The sequence below is a fragment of the Melozone crissalis genome, unplaced genomic scaffold (assembly GCF_028551555.1).
Source record: "Melozone crissalis strain CALT ecotype California unplaced genomic scaffold, PUWL_Pcris_2 ptg000016l_1, whole genome shotgun sequence".
Classification (NCBI taxonomy): Eukaryota; Metazoa; Chordata; class Aves; order Passeriformes; family Passerellidae; genus Melozone; species Melozone crissalis.
Window position 1 is genome coordinate 880,920 of NW_026535794.1, and position 20,541 is coordinate 901,460.

The 20,541-nt window shown below is 53.0% G+C and overlaps 1 protein-coding gene across 1 annotated transcript in view; it reads right to left on the bottom strand.

The window, feature by feature from the left end:
- LOC128935226 (microtubule-associated protein 4-like) overlaps positions 1–20,541 on the bottom strand; it is a 109,428-nt gene that overhangs the window by 29,429 nt on the left and 59,458 nt on the right. Inside the window, exon 3 of the mRNA XM_054273373.1 lies at positions 16,860–16,925. Coding sequence (XP_054129348.1) covers positions 16,860–16,925 — 66 coding nt within the window. The remainder of the gene's footprint in view (positions 1–16,859; positions 16,926–20,541) is intronic.

Consider the following 20,541-nt stretch of genomic DNA (forward strand, 5'->3'; position numbering starts at 1 on the left):
GCAGCTGGGGCAGTGCCCACTCCCACGCCCATCACCCCACAGGACACGGCCCCTGCTCCCTGTGCTGCTGCTGCAAACCCCAGATCCTCCCTGGCACCAGCCAGGACCTGCATTCTTCTTTTAAATGCAGCCAGGGCCAGGGAAGAAAACAAAAAGAAGAAAAAGCAGCACTTACAGACTCTGCTGGGGATCACGAGCTCCAAGTGTGCTCCTTGGAGAGTCAATATTTACAAACCACGAGGAAGAACAAGGTCCACACAGCAGCTCACTTGACCCACTAACAGCACTTTGCAGGAGCTGCTCCTCAGGCTGAGGAGGGCACAAAACTCTGACTCTTCTCAAAACTTACAGCACATAAAATACATGAAGAAAACATCCTCACTGCACCAGGCTGTAGCTACACCTCATCTGCTGCCCCCTCACACTTTTATCCCTCCAGCTGGCTCTCTCTGGCTGTGTCAGCACTTGTCCTGATATCTGTTAATGAACTAGGTTACCAATTAATAATCCTTCACACATCTGGGTGGTGCCTGCCCTGTCCATCAGCTGGAACACCCATCCCCACCCCTGAGTGCTGCTCCCTGCCCTGGAAGGAGCCTGTGCTCTAATCCTTATCAAATGATAACAACCAGAACTAAAGCAGGCTGAGGGCTGAACCCTGCAGCCTCCTGTGCATCACTTTCCCCTCCATCTCCATTTAAGAGCTTTCTTCAACCCTTCTCTTATCTCTAATAAACTGGAAATCCTCTTCCTTTGACTCGTGCACTTCAGTGCTTGTAAATCACTGTGCACCATAATCTGGGCAGTCCTTAAATCTCCCCAGCTCTAAGTCCTCTCTTCCATTTTTATTAATTTCCTCCTTTTTTTCCAGGCTCTTAAAAGCATTTGCCACAGCCTCCTTGGAGATGGTCTGTGAGTGCCTTTCCTCCCCATACAAATCACTTCCCTCCATTAGTTTTTTAGCACTTCACCTTCCCAACAGGTTTAACTCCTGCCATCCCTGACTGCCAAGGTGAGTTTGAATTTATTGCCCTTTCCTCCCTCCTGCTCATGTTGTGAAAACAGCCAATCCTATCACATTCCTTGTTTCCCAGCTTTCCTCAGGCAGCAGTCCCTAGGGAAGCTCCATGATTAACCCTTCTCCAGGCTCAGAACATCCCAATCTTCAGCTCAGGCTGGGAGCCCACACTTGTCCCCAAGAGCTGTCAGTGAGGGAGCCCCTCTGAGGATGAGGAATGAATTATAAATATTGCAGGAGTGTGGGAACTCTGGAAATCATCCCCATAATCCTGCCCCACGTTCCACCACACCCTACCAGTGCATCCAGCCTGGAATTCCAGCACTTGATTGCTGCTTGGATGCAAAATACTTCATTTCTCTTGACCTACATATTTTGGCACTTTCACTCTGCCTCACATGAGATGGAGAGGAGCCATTCAGAAGTGACAGTATTTACTGACACCCTTGAAACACACACATACACACACACATATATCTCCATACACTCATTTGTATTTTTCCTCCTCCTTCCTGGATCCCATCTGTGGGTGCACGGCCCCAACACCCCCCCACATGCTTGTTGTGCAGAATGAGATGGTGATAATGGAAATAAGGGCTTAAAATAGCAGATTTCCCTTCAGCACTGAGTGCTGTTTGTTTGTGGCTGTGATTCCAGCATCCCTGCTCACACACATCACCCTGACCTACTTTCAGCTTCCCCAATCCCGCGGCACAGGCAGCGAGCTCACAGGAGGAATCACAGGCAGTCAGGAGAAATCTCTCTGCCACGTTTGTAATAGAGTTTTATGGCCATTAATTCCAGCTAGTGTCAAACTAATGACACGAGGGACATCAAAGCATGAAGCCATTTACATAATACCAGAAGAATCTACAATTCTATTACTGTTTATTCAGGCAGCTTCTGCTTGAGAATGAGGAAGATGACACGCTGTCTGTGCTCTTTTGAAATCATTCTAATTTACAGCCCTGCAGAGAGGCAGCCAGTTTTCTAGGAATTCTTTAATTCCTCACTAAGGAGTTTCTGATGTTTTGAAACAAACCCTGTCAATTTGATTTTCCTCTGAAAATCTAGGAAATAAAATGCTTTCATTCCTGTGGACGAGCCCTGAGAGACTCAACCTGGCATGTGAGGGAGCAGCTCACCTCAGAGCAGGGCTGTTCCATGGGATCTCCCACCTGGCCACCACGGGCATGGGATGGAAGGAAAGGAAAAGTGAATTCTTGCCCAGATCCGTGCTCTGGGACTGAACTGTCTCACCTAGATGGAGCTGACAGCGCGGGCGGCGCCGCGTTTGACGCTGACACCAGAGGACATTTCCAGGCTTCTGGGAGCTGCTCCCAGCCCTGCTCACCCTGCAGGGCCCAGCCAGCCCAGACGTGTCCCCTGGGCTTGGGGACAGCACAGCACAGCACACACAGTGTCACCTTCAGAGCCAGCCCCGTGCCCAGGGGGATGAGACGGTGCCACCGACACCGCTGGCACAGGGACAGGCTGCAGGACGGGTCTGGCACAGGGCAGCTGGGGGTGACTCCAGAGACACCAACAAGGGACAAAGCCCTCAATTCCCGCTCTCCAGGTCCCTCGGGGGGTATGGCTTCAGACTGGAATTCAGCACCAAACAGATGAGAACAAACCCCTGAATGGTTTGGGTGTGGAGGGACCTCCAGGATCATCCTGTGCCACCCCTGCCATGGCAGGGACACCTCCCACTGTCCCAGGGTGCCCCAAGCCTGTCCAGCCTGGCCTTGGGCACTCCCAGGGATCCAGGGGCAGCCACAGCTGCTCTGGGAATCCCATCCCAGCCCCTCCCCACCCTCCCAGCCAGGAATTCCTTCCCCATATCCCACCTGGCACTGGGAGCCATTCCCTGTGTCCTGTCCCTCCATATCTTGTCCCCAGTCCCTTCCAGCTCTCCTGGAGCCCCTTCAGGCCCTGCTGAACTTCTGGTTGTCTTCAATTCACAGAGGTTTAATGCTGAAACCTGATTTTAGCAGGACTGCAGTCACCCCTGATACAGAAAAGCAGCACAAGACTCAGAAGGTAAAAATCTGATGTGACCCCTGTGAGCAGCAATTCTAAAATCACCAGAGGAAATAAAACTGCCACCTGAAACCTCTCATAAGATCATTTATATCTACATTTATGTGTTTTTAGCTGAAAGTCTGGCCAGGTAAATCTCATCTTCCTCAACTCTCTGCTACAAAATGGAGCAACTCTAATTTGGATCTCTCCATGATTATCAGATTCCCATTCCTATTGAATCTCAGATTGTCTTTGGTACAATACAGAGTTGCCAAAAACTACCTGAAACTTTCAGTTATGCTCACAAAATTGCAGATTTTTTTTAAAGCAGACTCATTAATTTTGGTTGTAAAATTGAGACACAGAGCCCCTAAAATCTTGCAAAACTGCCCATGAGTGACATTTAGAAAGAGCTGTTTGCATCACTGGGAAGCAGGAGAGTGTTAATGTAGGAGATGGAACATCACAGCTTTTCCAGGCAGAGCATGGAAGGCTTGACAAAGCTGAAAGCAAAGTATTTTTATCTGTAGCCAGGGGAAATGTTAGGGAAAGTGGAGACACAAGGAAATGACACAAAGGTAAATAAAGAGTTGGCTAAGTGACAAGTGGCAAGGCAATGTCAAAAGGGGAATTCTCTTCCTGGAGGAACATAACCAGTTATTAGAGTGTGAGGATTGAGGAGCCAAAACAACCCTTGCTTAATGTTTTCATTTTTAATCCTAGAAACCCAAAACCTCTGATGAAATGAAGATAAAAGTATCTTTTCTCAGATAAAACATTCAGCCTGCACATCACAGACTCAGCTGAGCAGCCCAGTTTGTCACCTGTGTGTGCTGGAGATCAGATCAGACACTGCTGCCCAGTGACCAGAACCTCCCTGGAGCTGGATGATCCCTGGCTCTCCCTCCCAGTCCAGAATATTCTGATTTTATGATTTCTCTTGGCAGATTCCACTCCCCAGCCTGGCACTGGGATGGGAGATTTGGAAGCACAAAAACCCGGGCCCCAATAAATGCAGAATTGTTTTCCAGTCCTTCAGACATCTCTGAGGGAACTCCCAACCCTCTGAAACCCAAGTCACTGCTGATCCCCAGGAGTTTAAAAACACTGGGTTTGGCCAGGCTGGGTTTTCAGGAAGCCAGACCAAACTGGGGGCACGGAAAACCCAACTTCACAGAATCACAGAATATCCTGAGCTGGAAGGGACCCACAAGGCTCATCCTGGCCCTGCACAGGCTGAGTTTGTCACAGAGAGCCACAGGAAATTCTCTTTGAGAAGAGACAGATCAAACCTGTGCAGGAGGGGACAGCCAGGGGGGTCAGGCTGGGGACAGGGACAGGACAAGGGGAAATGGCCTCAGGCAGGGCCAGGGCAGCTCAGGGTGGGCACAGCTGGAATTTCCCCATGGAAAGGGGGCTCAGGGTGGGCACAGCTGGAATTTCCCCATGGAAAGGGGGCTCAGGGTGGGCACAGCTGGAATTTCTCCATGGAAAGGGGGCTCAGGGCAGGCTCAGGGTGGGCATCAGCTGGAATTTCCCCATGGAAAGGGTGATTAGACTTTAGCAGGGGCTGCCCAGGGATGTCTGGAGTGCCCATCCCTGCAGGTGCCACCTGTACATGGCACTCAGAGCTCTGGGCTGGGGACAATTTGGGCACAGCTGGGGCTCCATGACCTTGGAGCTCTTTTCCAACCTCAGCAACTCCGTGATTCAGTCAGATGCAGTGTGCTCTCACTGCAAGGAAGAAGGTTAAACAGCATCCTAAGTTATGTGACAGAACAGAATCAAACATCCCTCCCAGATATTTTTTTGGGGGTGGTGAACTGTGCTCTGCTCGTGTCCTGCAGTCTCCTGTCACTTCTGTGCCTTGCCAAGTCACTTCTAATTCCAGAGGTGCCTCCAGCATCAATTGTCCACAGAAGCAGCCACAGCCAGAAGGTGCAGGACTGTTCCCAGGGGAGCTGTTAACCCTGCACTATTTAGCAGCTATTAATTAATGCCAAGGGAAGCAGGGACCCTGCCTGCTCACCCCCAGGAAGGGGCTCCTTCTGCTGCCAAAGGAAGGGACAGCTTTATGGGAACAGCCTCATCCTCCACCACACACAAATCCCAAGCCCACCTCGGGCAGGAGCAGCTGCAGGTGAGGGAGCAGCTCTGCCTTGCTGAGCTCAGCTTTTACCCCCAAATGGAAAATCAGGAGCACACACTTAGAAAAAGCATCCAACCCAGCATCTGCCACCATTCCCAAGGGTGCACTGAGCCTGCCTTGCAGCTTTACCCCACAGGAGAGGAAATGTTCCAAAGGAGCAGGCACAGCTCCCTGGGCTGGGAGAGGATGAGGATCCTGAGCATCTCTCACACATTATTTCAGTTTTGTAACTCCAGAAAGCAGCAAAGCTTTCCTGCTGATACTCAGGAATTCAGGAAGGTTTTATGCCACACTTGCCAAAAGCCAGAGTGTTTCAGACACACCAAGTGCACACAAGGTGTGCTCAGTATTTCACGGGTCAGAGCTGGAAACCAGCTGCAGAAATTGCACCAAAACAGCAGCAGAGAGGGGAGACTGCTGCTGAGTATCATGTAATTTATATTTCAGGGACTTGCTCATGCAGGACTGAGAGAGCTGAAGTTGTCCAAAGGTCTCTCCAGGGAGAGCAGCTCTGTGGGGTTTAATGAGGAGGCACCACAGCCTTGCTCAGCCTTGCTGAGCTTCCCTTTGCTGCCCTTGCTCCAAGGTGTAGATTTGCTCCAAGGTGTAGATCCGCTCTCAGCCCAACCACCAAAGAGCTCCTGATCAGCTTCACAGTAACCAACACGTTCCTTAACTATAAAATTTCCTTTTTCCAAAAAAAAAAGGCCCCATTAATCCAAGATTACCCCGGTGCCAACCCACCCCGAAACAAGAACGCTCGATAACAACAGCTGGGGTGCAGCTAGAAAAGATAAAATGCACAATATAATCAGCCTTACCCTATTTGCAGTGATGGGGCTGAAGTGGAAGAAGATTAAAGAGCTCAGGCCCACGAGGGAGCCACGAGCAGAGGCGGGATTAGGGAAGTTTCCTATCCCGGGTTGGATTTAGCCCGGGTCACACGACCTCGCAAAGCCACCCCAGCACACGACTCTCCCCGGGTTTTGTAAGCAGGATAAACCCCAGCAAATCCCTTCTTACCAGGAGAACCCAGCGCTGCAGCAGGAGTGAAAGGTGGGGAGAGAGGCTGGAAAGGGAGAGCCTGCTGGGAGGGAGGGGAGCACACTGCAGGCCCAGCCACACCTTGCTGCAGGTGCTGCTGCACAGCTGCTGATGGAGCTTCTGCTGGGAACGGGACCCAGCAGCTCCCAGACCCCCTCCAGCCCTGCTGGGGGGCATGGACAAAGCCATGGAGATGGGTGAAGCCATGGGGATGGATGAAGCCATGGGAATGGATGGAGCCATGGGGATGGATGGAGCCATGGGGATGGGGATGGATGAAGCCATGGGAATGGATGGAGCCATGGAGATGGGGATGGATGAAGCCATGGAGATGGGGATGGATGGAGCCATGGGGATGGGGATGGATGAAGTCATGGAGATGGGGATGGATGGAGCCATGGGGATGGGGATGGATGAAGTCATGGAGATGGGGATGGATGGAGCCATGGGGATGGGGATGGATGGAGCCATGGGGATGGGGATGGATGAAGCCATGGAGATGCAGATGGAGGTAGCTGAAGCCCTGCAGGTGGACATGGCTGAAGCCCTGCAGATGGGGATGGCTGAAACCATGGAGAAGGAGGTGGCTGAAGCCCTGCAGATGCAGATGGAGGTGGCTGAAGCCCTGCAGATGCAGATGCAGGTGGGGATGGATGAAGCCCTGCAGATGGACATGGATGAAGCCATGGGGATGGAGATGGGGATGGCTGAACCCCTGCAGATGAGGATGGATGAAGCCATGGAGATGGAAATGGCAGAGGCCCTGGAGATGCAGATGGCAGTGGTTGAAGCCCTGCAGATGCAGATGGGGATGGTGAAGCCCTGCAGATGGGGATGGGGATGGAAATGGCTGAAGCCCTGCAGAGCTCATCCCTGCTCTTTGTGCTGTCAGCCCAGGAGCTGATCCAGGCTCACCCTGACAGCTCCAAGACAAATATTTCAATATTTACCCAAGTGATCAAAGGCAGAGATTAACTCCCATTGTGAAGCCAAACCACGAACCCCACCTAGCAAAAAGGTGATGATAAAGGGTTTAGACTAAGCTTCATTTTTGTGCCTTTTACAGTGCTGCTGTTTATTTTCCTTTCACAAGCCCCTCATTGAAATTCCCTATTTAATCTGAAGGATCCCTGCAAAGACTCCCCATGAGCTACTGGAATAAGCAAGGGAATAAACATGATGTTGTTTTAAGCACTGAAGAAGGAGGGGGAAAAGCATCTTTTAAGCTGCAGTGAAGTCCAGAGAGACAAATTAAAGGCAAATTGGGTAATGTAAGCGCAGGGTAAGAGCAGGGCTCTGGAAGAGGAGCAGTGAGGGTCAGCCAGCCCTCCTTGTCTCTGTCTCTCCTACCTGCCTCAAACCCTCCTGAAAACACCAAGAGTTTAAAAAGCTGCCTCATGATGTGCCCAGAAACATTCCAGTCCCACAGGAACACATTCAGAGAAATGACAGGCCAATTTGGTGTGAAGGCTGACGAGTTCAAAGGAGGGGCAGAGAAAAGGGTTCACATCTTCCAGGAGGTCCCAGCCTGCCCAGCTCTGCAGCCCCTCCCCAGACAAGGGGCTTTAGTGCACTAACAGCACATTAAACCCAAGCTACAAGCTCCAAAGTTCATGGCTTGAATATTTTAACTCCCAGCTACTTGCTGAGGCAATTCAAGCCTTGGAGGATCCCATTAATTCACCCAGCTGTCAGATCCTTGCTAGAACAACTCCTGAACACGCTGCAAAACAGAAAGGGTTTGTATTCCCAGTTTTTAAACCTCTCTAAGCCTCCCTGTTAAGCTTTTAATAGACTTCTCGACATATGTATGACTTCATTATAATCCTTTTAATTTCCCATTCAATGAGCCAAGCCAGGGACATCCCACCTCAGAAGCCAAGGCTGAAACAAAAAAAAAGAAAATCCAAGCAGCAGATTGGTGGGGAAGCACCATCTGAGAGAGAGCCAGCATGAAATCAGCATTTTGTAGGCAGAAAAGGTCCCTGCTTTTCCTTGGAGCCCCCAGAGGAGCCCCCAGGGCATTCCAGGCTGCAGCAGCTCCAACACTCGCAGCCCTGTGGGGACACACAGTGACACTGGGACAGCAGTGCTGGCTTCCTGAGAAACCCCAGCTTCTGCACCCTCATCCCAGAGCTGCTTCTGCACATCCTGACACCACAGGTGCCACAATTCCAGGATGCTTTGGGTTGCAAAGGATCCTGAGCCCACCCAGTGCCACCCCTGCCATGGCAGGGACACCTCCCGTGGTCCCAGGTGATCCAAGCCCTGCCCAGCCTGGCCTTGGGCACTGCCAGGGATGCAGAGATGCTGCTCTGTGTGTTACTCCCAGTGTTTATCAGCACTCCAACACCTGGGAAATGTCTTTGTGCTCTTTGAAAGCCTCAGGAGCAGCTCAGGAGCTGAGATTGTGCAGCTGCTCAGCTCCTGAGCCGCAGGAAGCCACAAATTCCTCATCTGAAAGAGCGGCAGGACCTGCAGGAAAAACCCTCATCCCCCACTGCCCCTGCAGAGCTGGGGAGGCTCCACATTGCCTGGATGGGCTCTGTCCCCCCCAGCTGCCACATCCCCTTCCCCCAGAACAAGCCCCCAAAGCCCAGGGAGGCTCTCACAGAGCTCTGAGCCGCAGGAACTCAGCAAAGCTGCTCAATTATTCACTTGGCTGCTGTTTTTAGCCTGCAGCCAGGGAAAGGTGAAGTCCCCAGCTGTGAGCACGGGGATGCAGCCCCCTGTGAGGAGCCTGCAGAGCTCTGCCTGGAGCCAGGAAGGATAAAAGCCTCTGTAAGCAAAAACTTGCACCAAGAGGGAAATGCACAGGCAGGTAAAGAGGAAAGCCAGCAGAACAGTTCTGATTAGAAGAACACACCAGTAGCTGTCCTATTTACAAAATGCTACACAGAATAAACAGATTTTGGGATGCTTTTGTTGGGTTGTTTGGGCTGGGGGGGTTTTTTAATGCTTTTCTCCCACAAATCTTTGTCCTCAGTGTTCTCCATCCCTTCACTCCCAGGCTGGATTTGTGCTTGGGATTGTCCCAGCCCAGGTGCAGAACTTTGCCCTTGGCCTGAGGCTGGCACAGCCCCATCTCTTCATGCCTTAAGTTCCAGCTTCCATATTTTCCAGATTCTGCGTATATTAGTATATACATATATATTTATTTATTAATTATTATTATTATACTCTGAACTTCATACAAAGTGTTAGTAAGTTCTCCTCACAGCTTAGTCAGACAAAACAATCCCTTTCCAGCCCCAGAACCAAGGATACCATTCCAGCTTCAGGCCCCAAAAGTGCAAACAACAGTGAACTGAGGAGAGCAAACTGGGAGGATGGGGCTGCATAACCTGGAGCTGGAATTGGACAATTAACCCCAGTATGTAAATGGACCAAAACTTATAAAAATATGACAACCCGTGACTCGGAGTCCATCTTGGGCGTAGCCTCAGGCAGGCTCTTGTACTGCCCAAGGCGCATCCTTTGAAGGCCTTTTAATCAATCCCTGCTTTATTCCTTGAGCACTGTCCAGCCCCTGGTCCAGGGAGCCTCCCCAGCGTCACCAGCACCCAGAGTTCAGTGTCAGCAGCACCCAGAGCTGTCACCATCACCCAGAGCTCGGTGTCACCATCACCCAGAGCTCGGTGTCACCAGCATCCAGAGCTCAGTGTCACCAGCACTAAGAGCTCAGTGTCACCAGCATCCAGAGCTCAGTGTCACCATCATCAAGAGCTCGGTGTCACCAGCAGAGTGCCCAGGGTGCCCCAGCCCCAGTGCCAGGGAGGTTGGACAGTGCTGGTGCCGCCCCTCAGTGTCCCTCCTGTCACTGCTCTGCATTCAGACACCGAGCCAGTGACCACAGCTGAGTGTGACCATGCAGCCCCTTCCTCATGCCCCGAGTGCTGCACCCAGGCAATCCCTGTCCCTCAGTCTGGGGACAAGGACGTGGTGTGGGACACTCTGCACAACACGCCTGGCTTTGAGGGACAGGTTCCCAACCCCTGCCAGCTGCAGCCATGTCCCCTTCCAGCAGTGCCACCAGAGCACAGCCCCAGCACACTCCCTGCAGGACTCGTTCCCGGGCTGGCAGCAGGACCCCAGACACTCCCAGCACAGAACAACTCGGGAGGGGTTAGTCAGAGATGTTTATTAGGGACGTTTATTGCACAGCAGTTACAGCTTCACGTCATACAGAGCATTGCAACGAGCGACTCAGCAGCAGTGACAACACATGGGTGTGCAAGCACAGGGGTTAGAGCACAGCACAGCCCCAGCTGTGAGCAGAGAACTCTCCTGGGGCTGCACAGGACACCCCCAGGCAGCCCCCACTGGGACACTGGGGTGTTTCCAGCAGGGACAGAAACTGCACAGAGCCCCCATTCCCCACTCTGCACAGACCCCCATTCCCCACATCCCCTGGGATCCCACCCCAGCACACCCAGAGCTCGGGGGCAGTGCTGCAGGAACATCACCCAGCCCCTCAGCACAGCCCCCTGTGCCCACAGCCCCCCTGCCCACCAGTGACCCATGGCACTACAAATGAACAGGGCACAAACATGGGGTGGCATGGGATGGGTGATCCATGTTTGCAGCAGGCACAGCCAAACTGGCTGGAGGAGCTGCCCCTGCCCTGCCCAGCCCCAGGATGGGCAGCTGCTCCCAAACTCCTCTGCCCACCTCACCCTGGCTACAAGTCAAGGCTTTAAAGCATTCTTGCCTTTCAATAAGGTAAAACATCTGTGGGAGTGGGAGAAGTGTCATATTCAGGTACCTGAAACCTTCCATATTTCATATTTCCATATTCCATATTTCCATCTGAAATTTCCTTCCTTACTTCTACAGCTTTTGGGCAGGAGTGTGACACCAAAGCCACTCCCTAAGGCAGGAATTTGGGGCTGGATGTTCCCCTTCATACTCCCAGTTATGGCACAGGCTGGGACCCCCAAATGCACCCCTCAGACACCAGTCTTATATTATTTATTCTCTATTTCTAGGGCACAAGAGTTTAGCCCACTTAAGGCAAAAGGTGAGAAGGAACAATTGAGGAGCCAAGTTAAAGTGATGCTGCCTTGCTTCAAAATCACATTAAAAAAAAAAAAAAAAGCTATGAAAAGGTCTTTGAAAAGAAAGCCAAGAAGGCAAGAATCTCCTTTTATGGCCACAGACACCAAAAAGCCAAAGGAAAGCACACCAGGAGGGGCCCACAGGTTGGATCTGATCTCAGGTCACTCCCAGCTTGAACGATGCTCTGAAATTCATGGGTGGGAGGGAGAGCCCAGAGTGGGGCTCCAGGACCTGGAGTGTCCCCAGGAACAGCCATGAGCACCAGGAGGACAAACCCCGGCGTCACTGGCACCACAGGGCTGGCAGCTCCTCAGGGGGGCACACAGGGGTGACCTGGCACCAAAGTGGGCAGCGCATGCCAGGCCCTGCCTCAGTGCAGGGCCAGGCTGTGACTCAGCGCTGGCACTGCCACCCAGCCGGGCCATGTGAGTCCCACTGGGGACAAACTGCAGAGCAAGGCTGCCTGGCCTGGGGGAGCTGCCCAGAGCTGCTCTGCGGGCCCTGGCACGGCCCTGGCACTGCCCATTGCACCCAAACCCTGCTGCAGCAGCATGGGGGTGCCAGGGGGTGCCAGGCACTCCCCTCACAACAGGGAAATGCCATTTTAGCCCAGTGAAGCTCTCAGCTCTTGCTTTGGGCAGTTCAGCCCCAGGCTGCATTTGGGTTGAGCTAAATCCTTCCATCAGGTGTGGCAGGCAAAGCACCCTGAGCTCCAGCACAGGGTTCTCCTCACCCAGAACAGCCCCTCGCCTCCCAAAGCCAGGCTGGGCCTGCCTCAGCTCAAACTCTCATTTCCCTCTCTAATTATCTCCTCCTTTCATGCTTTGGTTCATCTACTGATGGAAAAATGAGCACTTTGTCTTTGGAAAGCTTTGCAGCTCCGTGGGGCAGTGGGAATGCCACTGGACAGGCTCCTGGAGCTCTGGCTTAGGTTAAACCAGGCCTGTTCCTGCTGGTGCTGCTGGAAATTGTCAGGAATATTTCAGCACAATATCACATCTCAGTGCTTTTGTTCCCCTCAGTTCAGCAGGGACAGATTATTTCTCATGGCAGGTAAATTCCATCCAAGGACTCATTCCCCACTGGAAGCCAAGGGTGTGAAGTTAAAAAAGGCAATTTCCTTCCTTATTTCTGGGGTTTTTGGGAAGGAGTGTGACACCAAAGCCACTCCCTGAGGCAGGAATTTGGGGCTGGTTCCTTCCCTTCATACTCCCAGCTATGGCAAGGGCTGGGACCCCAAAATGCACCCCTCATGATCCACCTGCACCTCAGGACACCTGGTTTTCCCTGATCTGCTTCTCAATTCTACAAAGCGCTGAAATGATGTGAACCCACCCAAGAAAACAACATTGTTACAGACCAGAACCTCGTGTGAGAGGGTTCCAAAGCAGCAAGGAGCAAGGCAGGTACTCTAAAAGGCTGTGGGGAGTGTGGGGACAAGGCAAGGGAGCTGCAGTCATGGTGGACCCATCCACTATGGAAGCACAACTGGAAATCTCAAACCTTCTCTTATCCAGCACCATGAAAACGGAGAGAAATTAAATTTAAAGGTGATCAAACCAAAAAATGGAGCTGTGGTGGCGATTTCAAACCAGAGGCACAGTGCAGTTCCAAAGCAGGGTGCACCTTTGTGCTTACACAGACAGAGGAAGGTTTCAACAAGCACTGCAGAGCACAGGGAGGAGGAGCAGGACGGAGCCACCCTTTGGTTCTTCTACAGCCAAGTCCAAGGAGGTAAAGCAAGAGCTCTGTAAAATGCTGCAGAGTTTAGGAGTGTAATGGCAGGTAGAAAAGGACACTGGCCTCGTGTCAGTGGCAGCCCCAGTGTTAGGAGACAGTCTAGGCTTCTAGGAGGAGAAAATAGAAGAGAGGAGGAGAAGTAGGAGAGGGAAAGGGGATGGGGAAAGGGGCGAGAAAGCGCAAGTGATTAGTAAACATCAGCACGGAGCAGCTCTGCACCACACCCAGCACCTCAGAGCGCAGCGGGACACCCGCCAGGGGACACACAGCTCTGCCAGGGGGCTGCGGGGCTGGGGCTGGCACCTGGCACCTGCAGGGCTGTGTCCCTGTCACCTGCAGGTCTGCCACCCTCTCACCTGCAGGGCTGTCCCTTGTCACCTGTCACCTGCACGGCTGTCACTTTGTCACCTGCAGGGCTGTCACCTGCAGGGCTGGCCCTGTCCCTGTCACCTGCACGGCTGTCACTTCATCACCTGCAGGGCTGTCACCTGCAGGGCTGTCCCTTGTCACCTGTCACCTGCACGGCTGTCACTTCATCACCTGCAGGGCTGTCACCTGCAGGGCTGTCCCTTGTCACCTGTCACCTGCACGGCTGTCACTTTGTCACCTGCAGGGCTGTCCCTTATTGTTGCAGGGCTGTCCCTGTCACCTGCAGGGCTGTCACCTGCAGGGCTGGCCCTGTCCCTGTCACCTGCACGGCTGTCACTTTGTCACCTGCAGGGCTGGCCCTGTCCCTGTCACCTGCAGGGCTGTCCCCTGTCACCTGCAGGGCTGGCCCTGTCCCTGTCACCTGCAGGGCTGTCCCCTGTCACCACACAGCAGCGGCAGGCCCAGGAGCAGCACCCAGGAGCACAGCTGGCACCGCTCACAGTGTTTCTGTGACACTGCTGGGGACACAAGTGCCATCAGGCTGGCTGGAGGCACAGCCCAGCCAGGGGAAGCACCAGATCCAGCAGGGACACGTCCCCAGGGAGCTTCTCAGCTGCCACCACGGGCCTGGACAGCATCTTGGGCAGGAGGCACACCCACATCAACCATCCCTGGCCATCCCTGATGGATTTATTTCCAGAAATTTGGTTGGGTTTTAGTTTTAAATGCATATTTCCTTTGAACTCTAGGCATCTATCCTACAATAAAGAGTTGCAAATTGCAAATTGCCCCTGAATTTTTGGTTCTGAACGTGCTGCTGGTTTGACCAAGCCCTCCCTGCCCCTGGCCTGTGGAGGTGGGCAGAGAGCTGCTCCCCCAGCAGGACCGCAGAGCCCCACTGAGCTCCTGCTCCCAGCCCCGCAGCCCTGGCAGTGCTGCTCCAGCCTCTCCATTTCTCCTTTTAAGGAAGAGCAGGGCTGCAGGGGATGTGCCCAGAGTGCAGCTCTGCAGAGCCCAAACCCAGACCCCAGGGCCAGGCAGCCACGGCCACGTCAGGCTCAGCCCTGCCAAGCCCTGGGCAGAGCTGCCAGGCCCTCCCTGCCTAAAGCCTGGCCTAAAGCCTGGCCTAAGCACAGCCTGAGCAGCCTCTGAGCTCTGCCCTGCCAGGGGAAAAGGATCCAACGCTCAGTGAGGCTCTGGCCCCGAGCTGCAGGGTTTGGGTCCCTGCCAGGGCTGCCCTGAGGGTGTGTGGCGGTGCCAAGGGGTGCCAGCAGCCCAGCCTGGCTGATGCCAGCTCTGCAGACACAGCCCAAGGGCTGCACGGGATGCTGCTGCAATAACACAGGGTCAGTCATCACCTTGTTAGATGTGAGGAGTGAAGGGAACATCCAGCAGTGCCTGCTGAGCTGCAGCCCAGAGAGAGCCACGTTCGGATGTGCCAACAGCTGCACTACCCTGCTCCTTGGAGTGTTCCAGGATCAGCTTAAACCCAAAAAGAACAGCTTTCAACACTGCTTTTGAACCTGTAGTTTGAGCACTGGTTTTGAACCCTGCAGCTTTTAACTGGTTTTTAACCTGTAGTTTTGAACGCTGGTTTTGAACCCTGTAGTTTTGAACACTGGTTTTTAACCTGTAGCTTTTTAACCTGTAGTTTGAGCACTGGTTTTTAACCTGTAGTTTTGAAAACTGGATTTGAACTTGTAGTTTTGAACACTGGTTTTTAACCCTGTAGCTTTGAACACTGGTTTTTAACCCTGTAGTTTTGAACGCTGGTTTTTAACCTGCAGTTTTGAACACTGGTTTTCAATCCTGTAGTTTGAGCACTGGTTTTGAACCTGTAGTTTTGAACACTGGTTTTTAACTCTGTAGTTTTGAGCACTGGTTTTTAACCTGTAACTTTTAACACTGGTTTTTAACCTGCAGCTTTCAGCACTGGTTTTTGCAGCAGCTGCTTTGCCTGAGCATCACCTGCCTCAGTCCCCTCCTGGCTGCTCCATTTCTCTGCTCTCATCCCTAGGAATCATTTCAGCTTTCAGACACAGGGAGTGGGTCCTGCTGAGAACAAGCCCAGAAGCAGAGGTGGTTCAGAGCCAGGGATCCAGCTCGGGGCAGCAGCACCTCTGCAGTGTGCCTTGCCAAGAGCAGCAGCTCTGAACCCTGCACACCCTGTGGAAATTCAGCATTTCTCCCTTCTCTCCCGTGCAGAACCAGAACATGGAAAGCATTCCACAGGGAAGGGGGCAGGGAAAGAGGCCATGAAGGAATCGTGTCATGCACATCTCCTGTTCCTCTGGCAAACCTAATTAACTTGATGGCCACAGCTCCCCATCCTGACACCCTGCTCTGCCACTTTGATGTCACTTTTAGACACACTTGAACAAGAGAAGGAAACAAATCAACTCTACCCCACAAAGAGGGAACATATTAATAAATTAAAAAGCTCCAGACACATAAAAGTATCTTTGATCAAAGTTGTTAACAGTTAGTGTGAACAGTTAAACCTCCACAAAGCAAGAGTGAGGCAAATAACAAAGGATTTTTTAAACACAAGCCAGAAGCTCAATACAAAAATCCTGAGCCTTTAATTATTCAGACCATAAATCTGATTGCATTTCTAACTCCTTTAGTTAGAAGTATTAATGAAGAGGGAGGAAATATCCTTAGAAAGGTTCAGAAGCGTTCTTAATTTCAGTTTATACTGAATTACAGAAGATGCACAAATTCCTTTTGACCAGATTTCCAATGGCAAATGAAGCACAAAGATCAATTTTTCTATTCCCACCCTCACTAAGGACATGAAACTCACTCCCACTGAACCAAACTCTAAAATCCTAAAGGGAATTATAGCAAAGAGGTGTTTTAATTCACCAATTCCCAGGCACAGAGGCTCAGGGGGAAGGGAAGCAGAGCCCACAACTGACTGGGACTGAAACAGGACCAAGCTCAGCACCTCAGCCTGACTGGAAAGGCTTTGAAAAATTCTTTTCCAGGTTCTGCACAAGTCTGAAATGCTCATCCAGTTCCATCACAAGCTTCTGGCAGTCAGAACTGCCCTGATGCCATGGAAAATGTCCCAAAGGTTCAGCGTCACCTGTGCCACTGCTGGAGCAGGTGTGGGGACACGTCCATGGAGGGAGGACACAGCTGGGTCAGGGCAGGGAATTAAAACTACTCCAAAGGGTGGGGATGTGGGAAAACACCACAGAGGGTCACAGGGAAGTCACAGGACAGGGGACAGGTCACCTGTGGTGTTATGGACTCTCCAAAGCCATTTCTATCAGCTGCCCTCCCAGCACTGCCCCTGGACAGAGAACATCTCAGATCCAGGTTTTACCCAAGAAACCCCTTAAACCCCAAAGAAACTGAAGCTCTGTTTGGCTGCCCGTTCCTCGGCAGCTCTCTGGAGGCAAGGCCAGCCCCTGGCAGGAGAGAGGAGAGCAGACAGAGGGTTGGTACCTGTGTGATGGTCCTGCAGCCCGTGGTCGCCGTTCTCCACCACCATGGGCCCCGAGGCTGAGGAATCTGCAAGGGATCAACACAGGGGTTAAACTGCATGGATTCATCCCAGTCAGACCTTGACAACAGCCCTGTGACCCTGCAGAATCACTGAGGGTGGAAAAGAGCTCCAAGATGGAGCCCAAGCTTTGATGGATCCCCCCTTGTCACCTGGTGGGGATCCCAAAACCAACACAAGAAATTACCAATTCCAGCCCTGAGCACCCCCACAGAGCCCCAGGATCCCTGAGGCTGGAAAAGCCCTCTGGGATCACCAAATCCAGCCTGATCCCCTCCCTGTCCCCAGCTCTGAGTGCCACCCCAGGAATTCCTGGGGCACCTCCAGGGATGGGCACTCAAACCTCCCTGGGCAAGGAGGGAGGCCTGAGCCCCCTTTCCATGGGGAAATTCCTGCTGAAACACCAAATACTGCTGAAGCAGGGATCAGGGGAGGTTTAAGGAGGGTGGTCAGGGTGGAAGATCACCAATTCCAAAACCCAGCACAGAAAATCCTTCTCACTGTGAGACTGAATCCATCTTGTTCTGACACTGAGAGCCAAAATCTGAACCAGCACCAGGATTTGCAGCCTGAACTTGGGAAACTTGGCAGCAGTGGGCAAGGGGAGCAGTTGGAAGCTGCAGATTTAGTTTATATAGAAAAAGAATTATATAGAATTTAGATTATATAAAAGAAGACGTTTTATACAGTGAGGGTGGGCAGGCCCTGGCACAGGGTGCCCAGAGCAGCTGTGGCTGCCCCTGGATCCCTGGCAGTGCCAAGGCCAGGCTGGACAGGGCTGGGAGCACCTGGGACAGGGGAAGGTGACCCTGGGACAACAGAAGGTGTCCCTGCCATGGCAGGGGTGGCACTGGATGGGTTTAAGGTCCCTCCACCCCAAACCAGTCTGGATTCTGTGACTTTATGACCCTGAGCAGTTTTAGGGAAGCAGAACAAGCAGCACCAGCTCCTCCCCGGGCCCTCAGCTCTGCTGACAGTGAGGAAATGCTCACTGCACAAATAACAAAGAGACACACACTCAGTCACCTGGAGCTGCTGCTGGCCCCTCCTCAGCCCCAGTTTTATACCAGAGCCACGTTCCCAGGGCCCCTCAGACACAGCAGGGCTGAATCCAGCCCTCAGCAAAGCAAAGGAAAAGCATTTCCAGCTCCATCCGTGCTCATCCTGCTCTGCAAAAATCCCCCGTGACCTTGTCAGTTTATAGCAAACCACACAGCTCCATGCTCCTGGAGGGGCTGGGGACAGCACAGGGACCCCTGGGGCTGCTCCCCAGGCTGAAACAGAAATGGGCCTGAAACAGAAACTGGGGAGGTCCTGGCAGTGCCTGGATCCCCTGAAATCGGGGTCAGTGTGGTTTAAACACAGAGTCACAGCTGCCCAAAGCACAGGAGGAGTGTCAGGGTCCTGCAGTGAGATCCCTGAGGAATTCCATGGAATTCCTGCAGGAGCCACACATTTCATAAGCCCTGCAGAATCATGGAACCTCCTGAGAGGGAAGGAACCCCCAGGGACCATCCCTGTCCAGCCCCTGGCCCTGCACAGACAGCCCCAAATTCCCTCCATGATCACATCCTGCTTTCCTTCCTCTGAGCTGCTCCTTGCACCCTGCACAGGCAACTGAGCTGCTGGGATGCTCCAGAGTCTGGAGGAATTGAATTTCCCCATGGAAAGGGTGCTCAGGTTTGAGTGCCCATCCCTGGGGGTGTCCCAGGAACACCTGGAGGTGGCACTGAGTGCTCTGGGCTGGGACAGGGTGGGCACTGGGCACAGCTGGGACTCCATGGGCTGGGAGGGCTTTGCCAGCCTCAGTGACTCTGATGCCAGCACAATTATTAATGCATTAACCCCTCCAAAGTGGGTTCCCAGAGGAGCAGAAGGATCAGAAGTGCCACGGCTCTCCTTGGGAAGGACACAGAGCAGGTAAAATGGTTCCCTGTACAGTTTTAGCTTTTTGGGAAGACAAGCTTCCAGTAAAACCAGGTCAAATCCCACCAATGCAGCCAGCAGGAGTGGCTGTTATTTAAAGTCTCTGAAGGTCAGTGCCTTTGGAGAAATCAATCTGAGCTTGGTTTGCTGAAGTCCCAGTGTGAAATCACCCAGCAACCTGCCCAGGGCCAGGGCTCCTCCCCTCATAGCCTAAATTGCATAAACCCAAAACCATGTCAAGATGTTGTAACTACCTAATCCTCATCAGAATCACAAGATAGTATTTGCATCTGGCTCGTGGATCAAAGGATTGTTTTTATATAAACAAATTTCAGGCAGCGCTGGCTAAAGAGATAATCTGGAGCAAATGGGCAGTGCCAGCAGCAGCCCCTAATCCCAGGGGAGCACAGGGGACAGCACCACGGCCAGCACGTCCCTGCAGCACCTGCAGCCTGCCCCAGCCTCACCTGAGGGCACAGGGGGCTCTGGGGGGCTCTGGGGGGCAGGAGTGCCCATGCAGGTTTTATCCCAGCTGTAAACGCTGACACTGAGAGGAAAATGTGAGTGAAAACACTGAGGGACAGAGTGTGACCCAGCTGGTGACTCTGAACAACGAGTGTCATCTCCTTCCATCCATTCCTTTAAATGTTCTGCCTCAAAATCACCTGCAGAGCTGCCCCAGCCCTGATCCAACAGCACAGGGAGCTGGAGCCAGGCTGGAGAGCTGGGAATGTTCATCTGGAGAGGAGAAGCTCCAGGGAGAGCTCAGAGCCCCTGGCAGGGCCTGGAGGGGCTCCAGGAGAGCTGGAGAGGGACTGGGGACAAGGGATGGAGGGACAGGACACAGGGAATGGCTCCCAGTGCCAGAGGGCAGGGATGGATGGGAGATTGGGAATTGGGAATTGCTCCTGTGAGGGTGGGGAGAGCTGGCACAGATGTGCCCAGATGTGGTGGGCACCACTTTTGTGATGTAAACCCAGCACAGCAGAGCAGCTGGGGCTGCCCCTGGAGCCCTGGCAGTGCCCAAGGCCAGGCTGGACAGGGCTGGGAGCACCTGGGACAGGGGGAGGTGTCCCTGCCATGGCAGGGGTGGCACTGGGTGGGATTTCAGGTCCCTTCCAGCCCAAACCAGTCTGGGTCTGTGATGTAACTGGGGTTCTGTGATGTAACTGTGGGGCAGGAATGGGGCTGGACGGACTCTGAGAGGGAAAAGGTTTAATGTTTCATCTGAGCCAAAATTGCAAATATCATCGTGTGCTGATCTCCCTTTGATCCCTGTGGGACTCTGGGCTGTGGGGAACACTCTCCATCTCCCCTTTCATACCTGACCAAGTGCCTGAATGCCTCTGGCTAAAGCAAATCCTGCTGCAAGGCAAGCACTTATTCCTGGTGTGGGAAGGGAGGGAAGAGCCAGAGGAGCCGAGGTGTGCCCGGGTTTGGGCTCTGCAGCCGCGGGACAGAGGGCAGCAGGGCCGGCAGAGCCACCTCGTGGTGACACCGCTGTCCCAGCGCCACCGCTGGGATTGGTGCACTCAAACCGAGCCCATCCCTCCTGGCAGGCAGGGCTGGGTCCTGCAGGGCTCAATCCCACGGGAATGGGGCCCAGGGAGCCCCCCCAGCCCCCGGGGAGGGGAGTGCAGGGCAATGAACCCCGGGCTCAAGGACGGGTTAATACATGAAAGAAAATAATGGAATTAT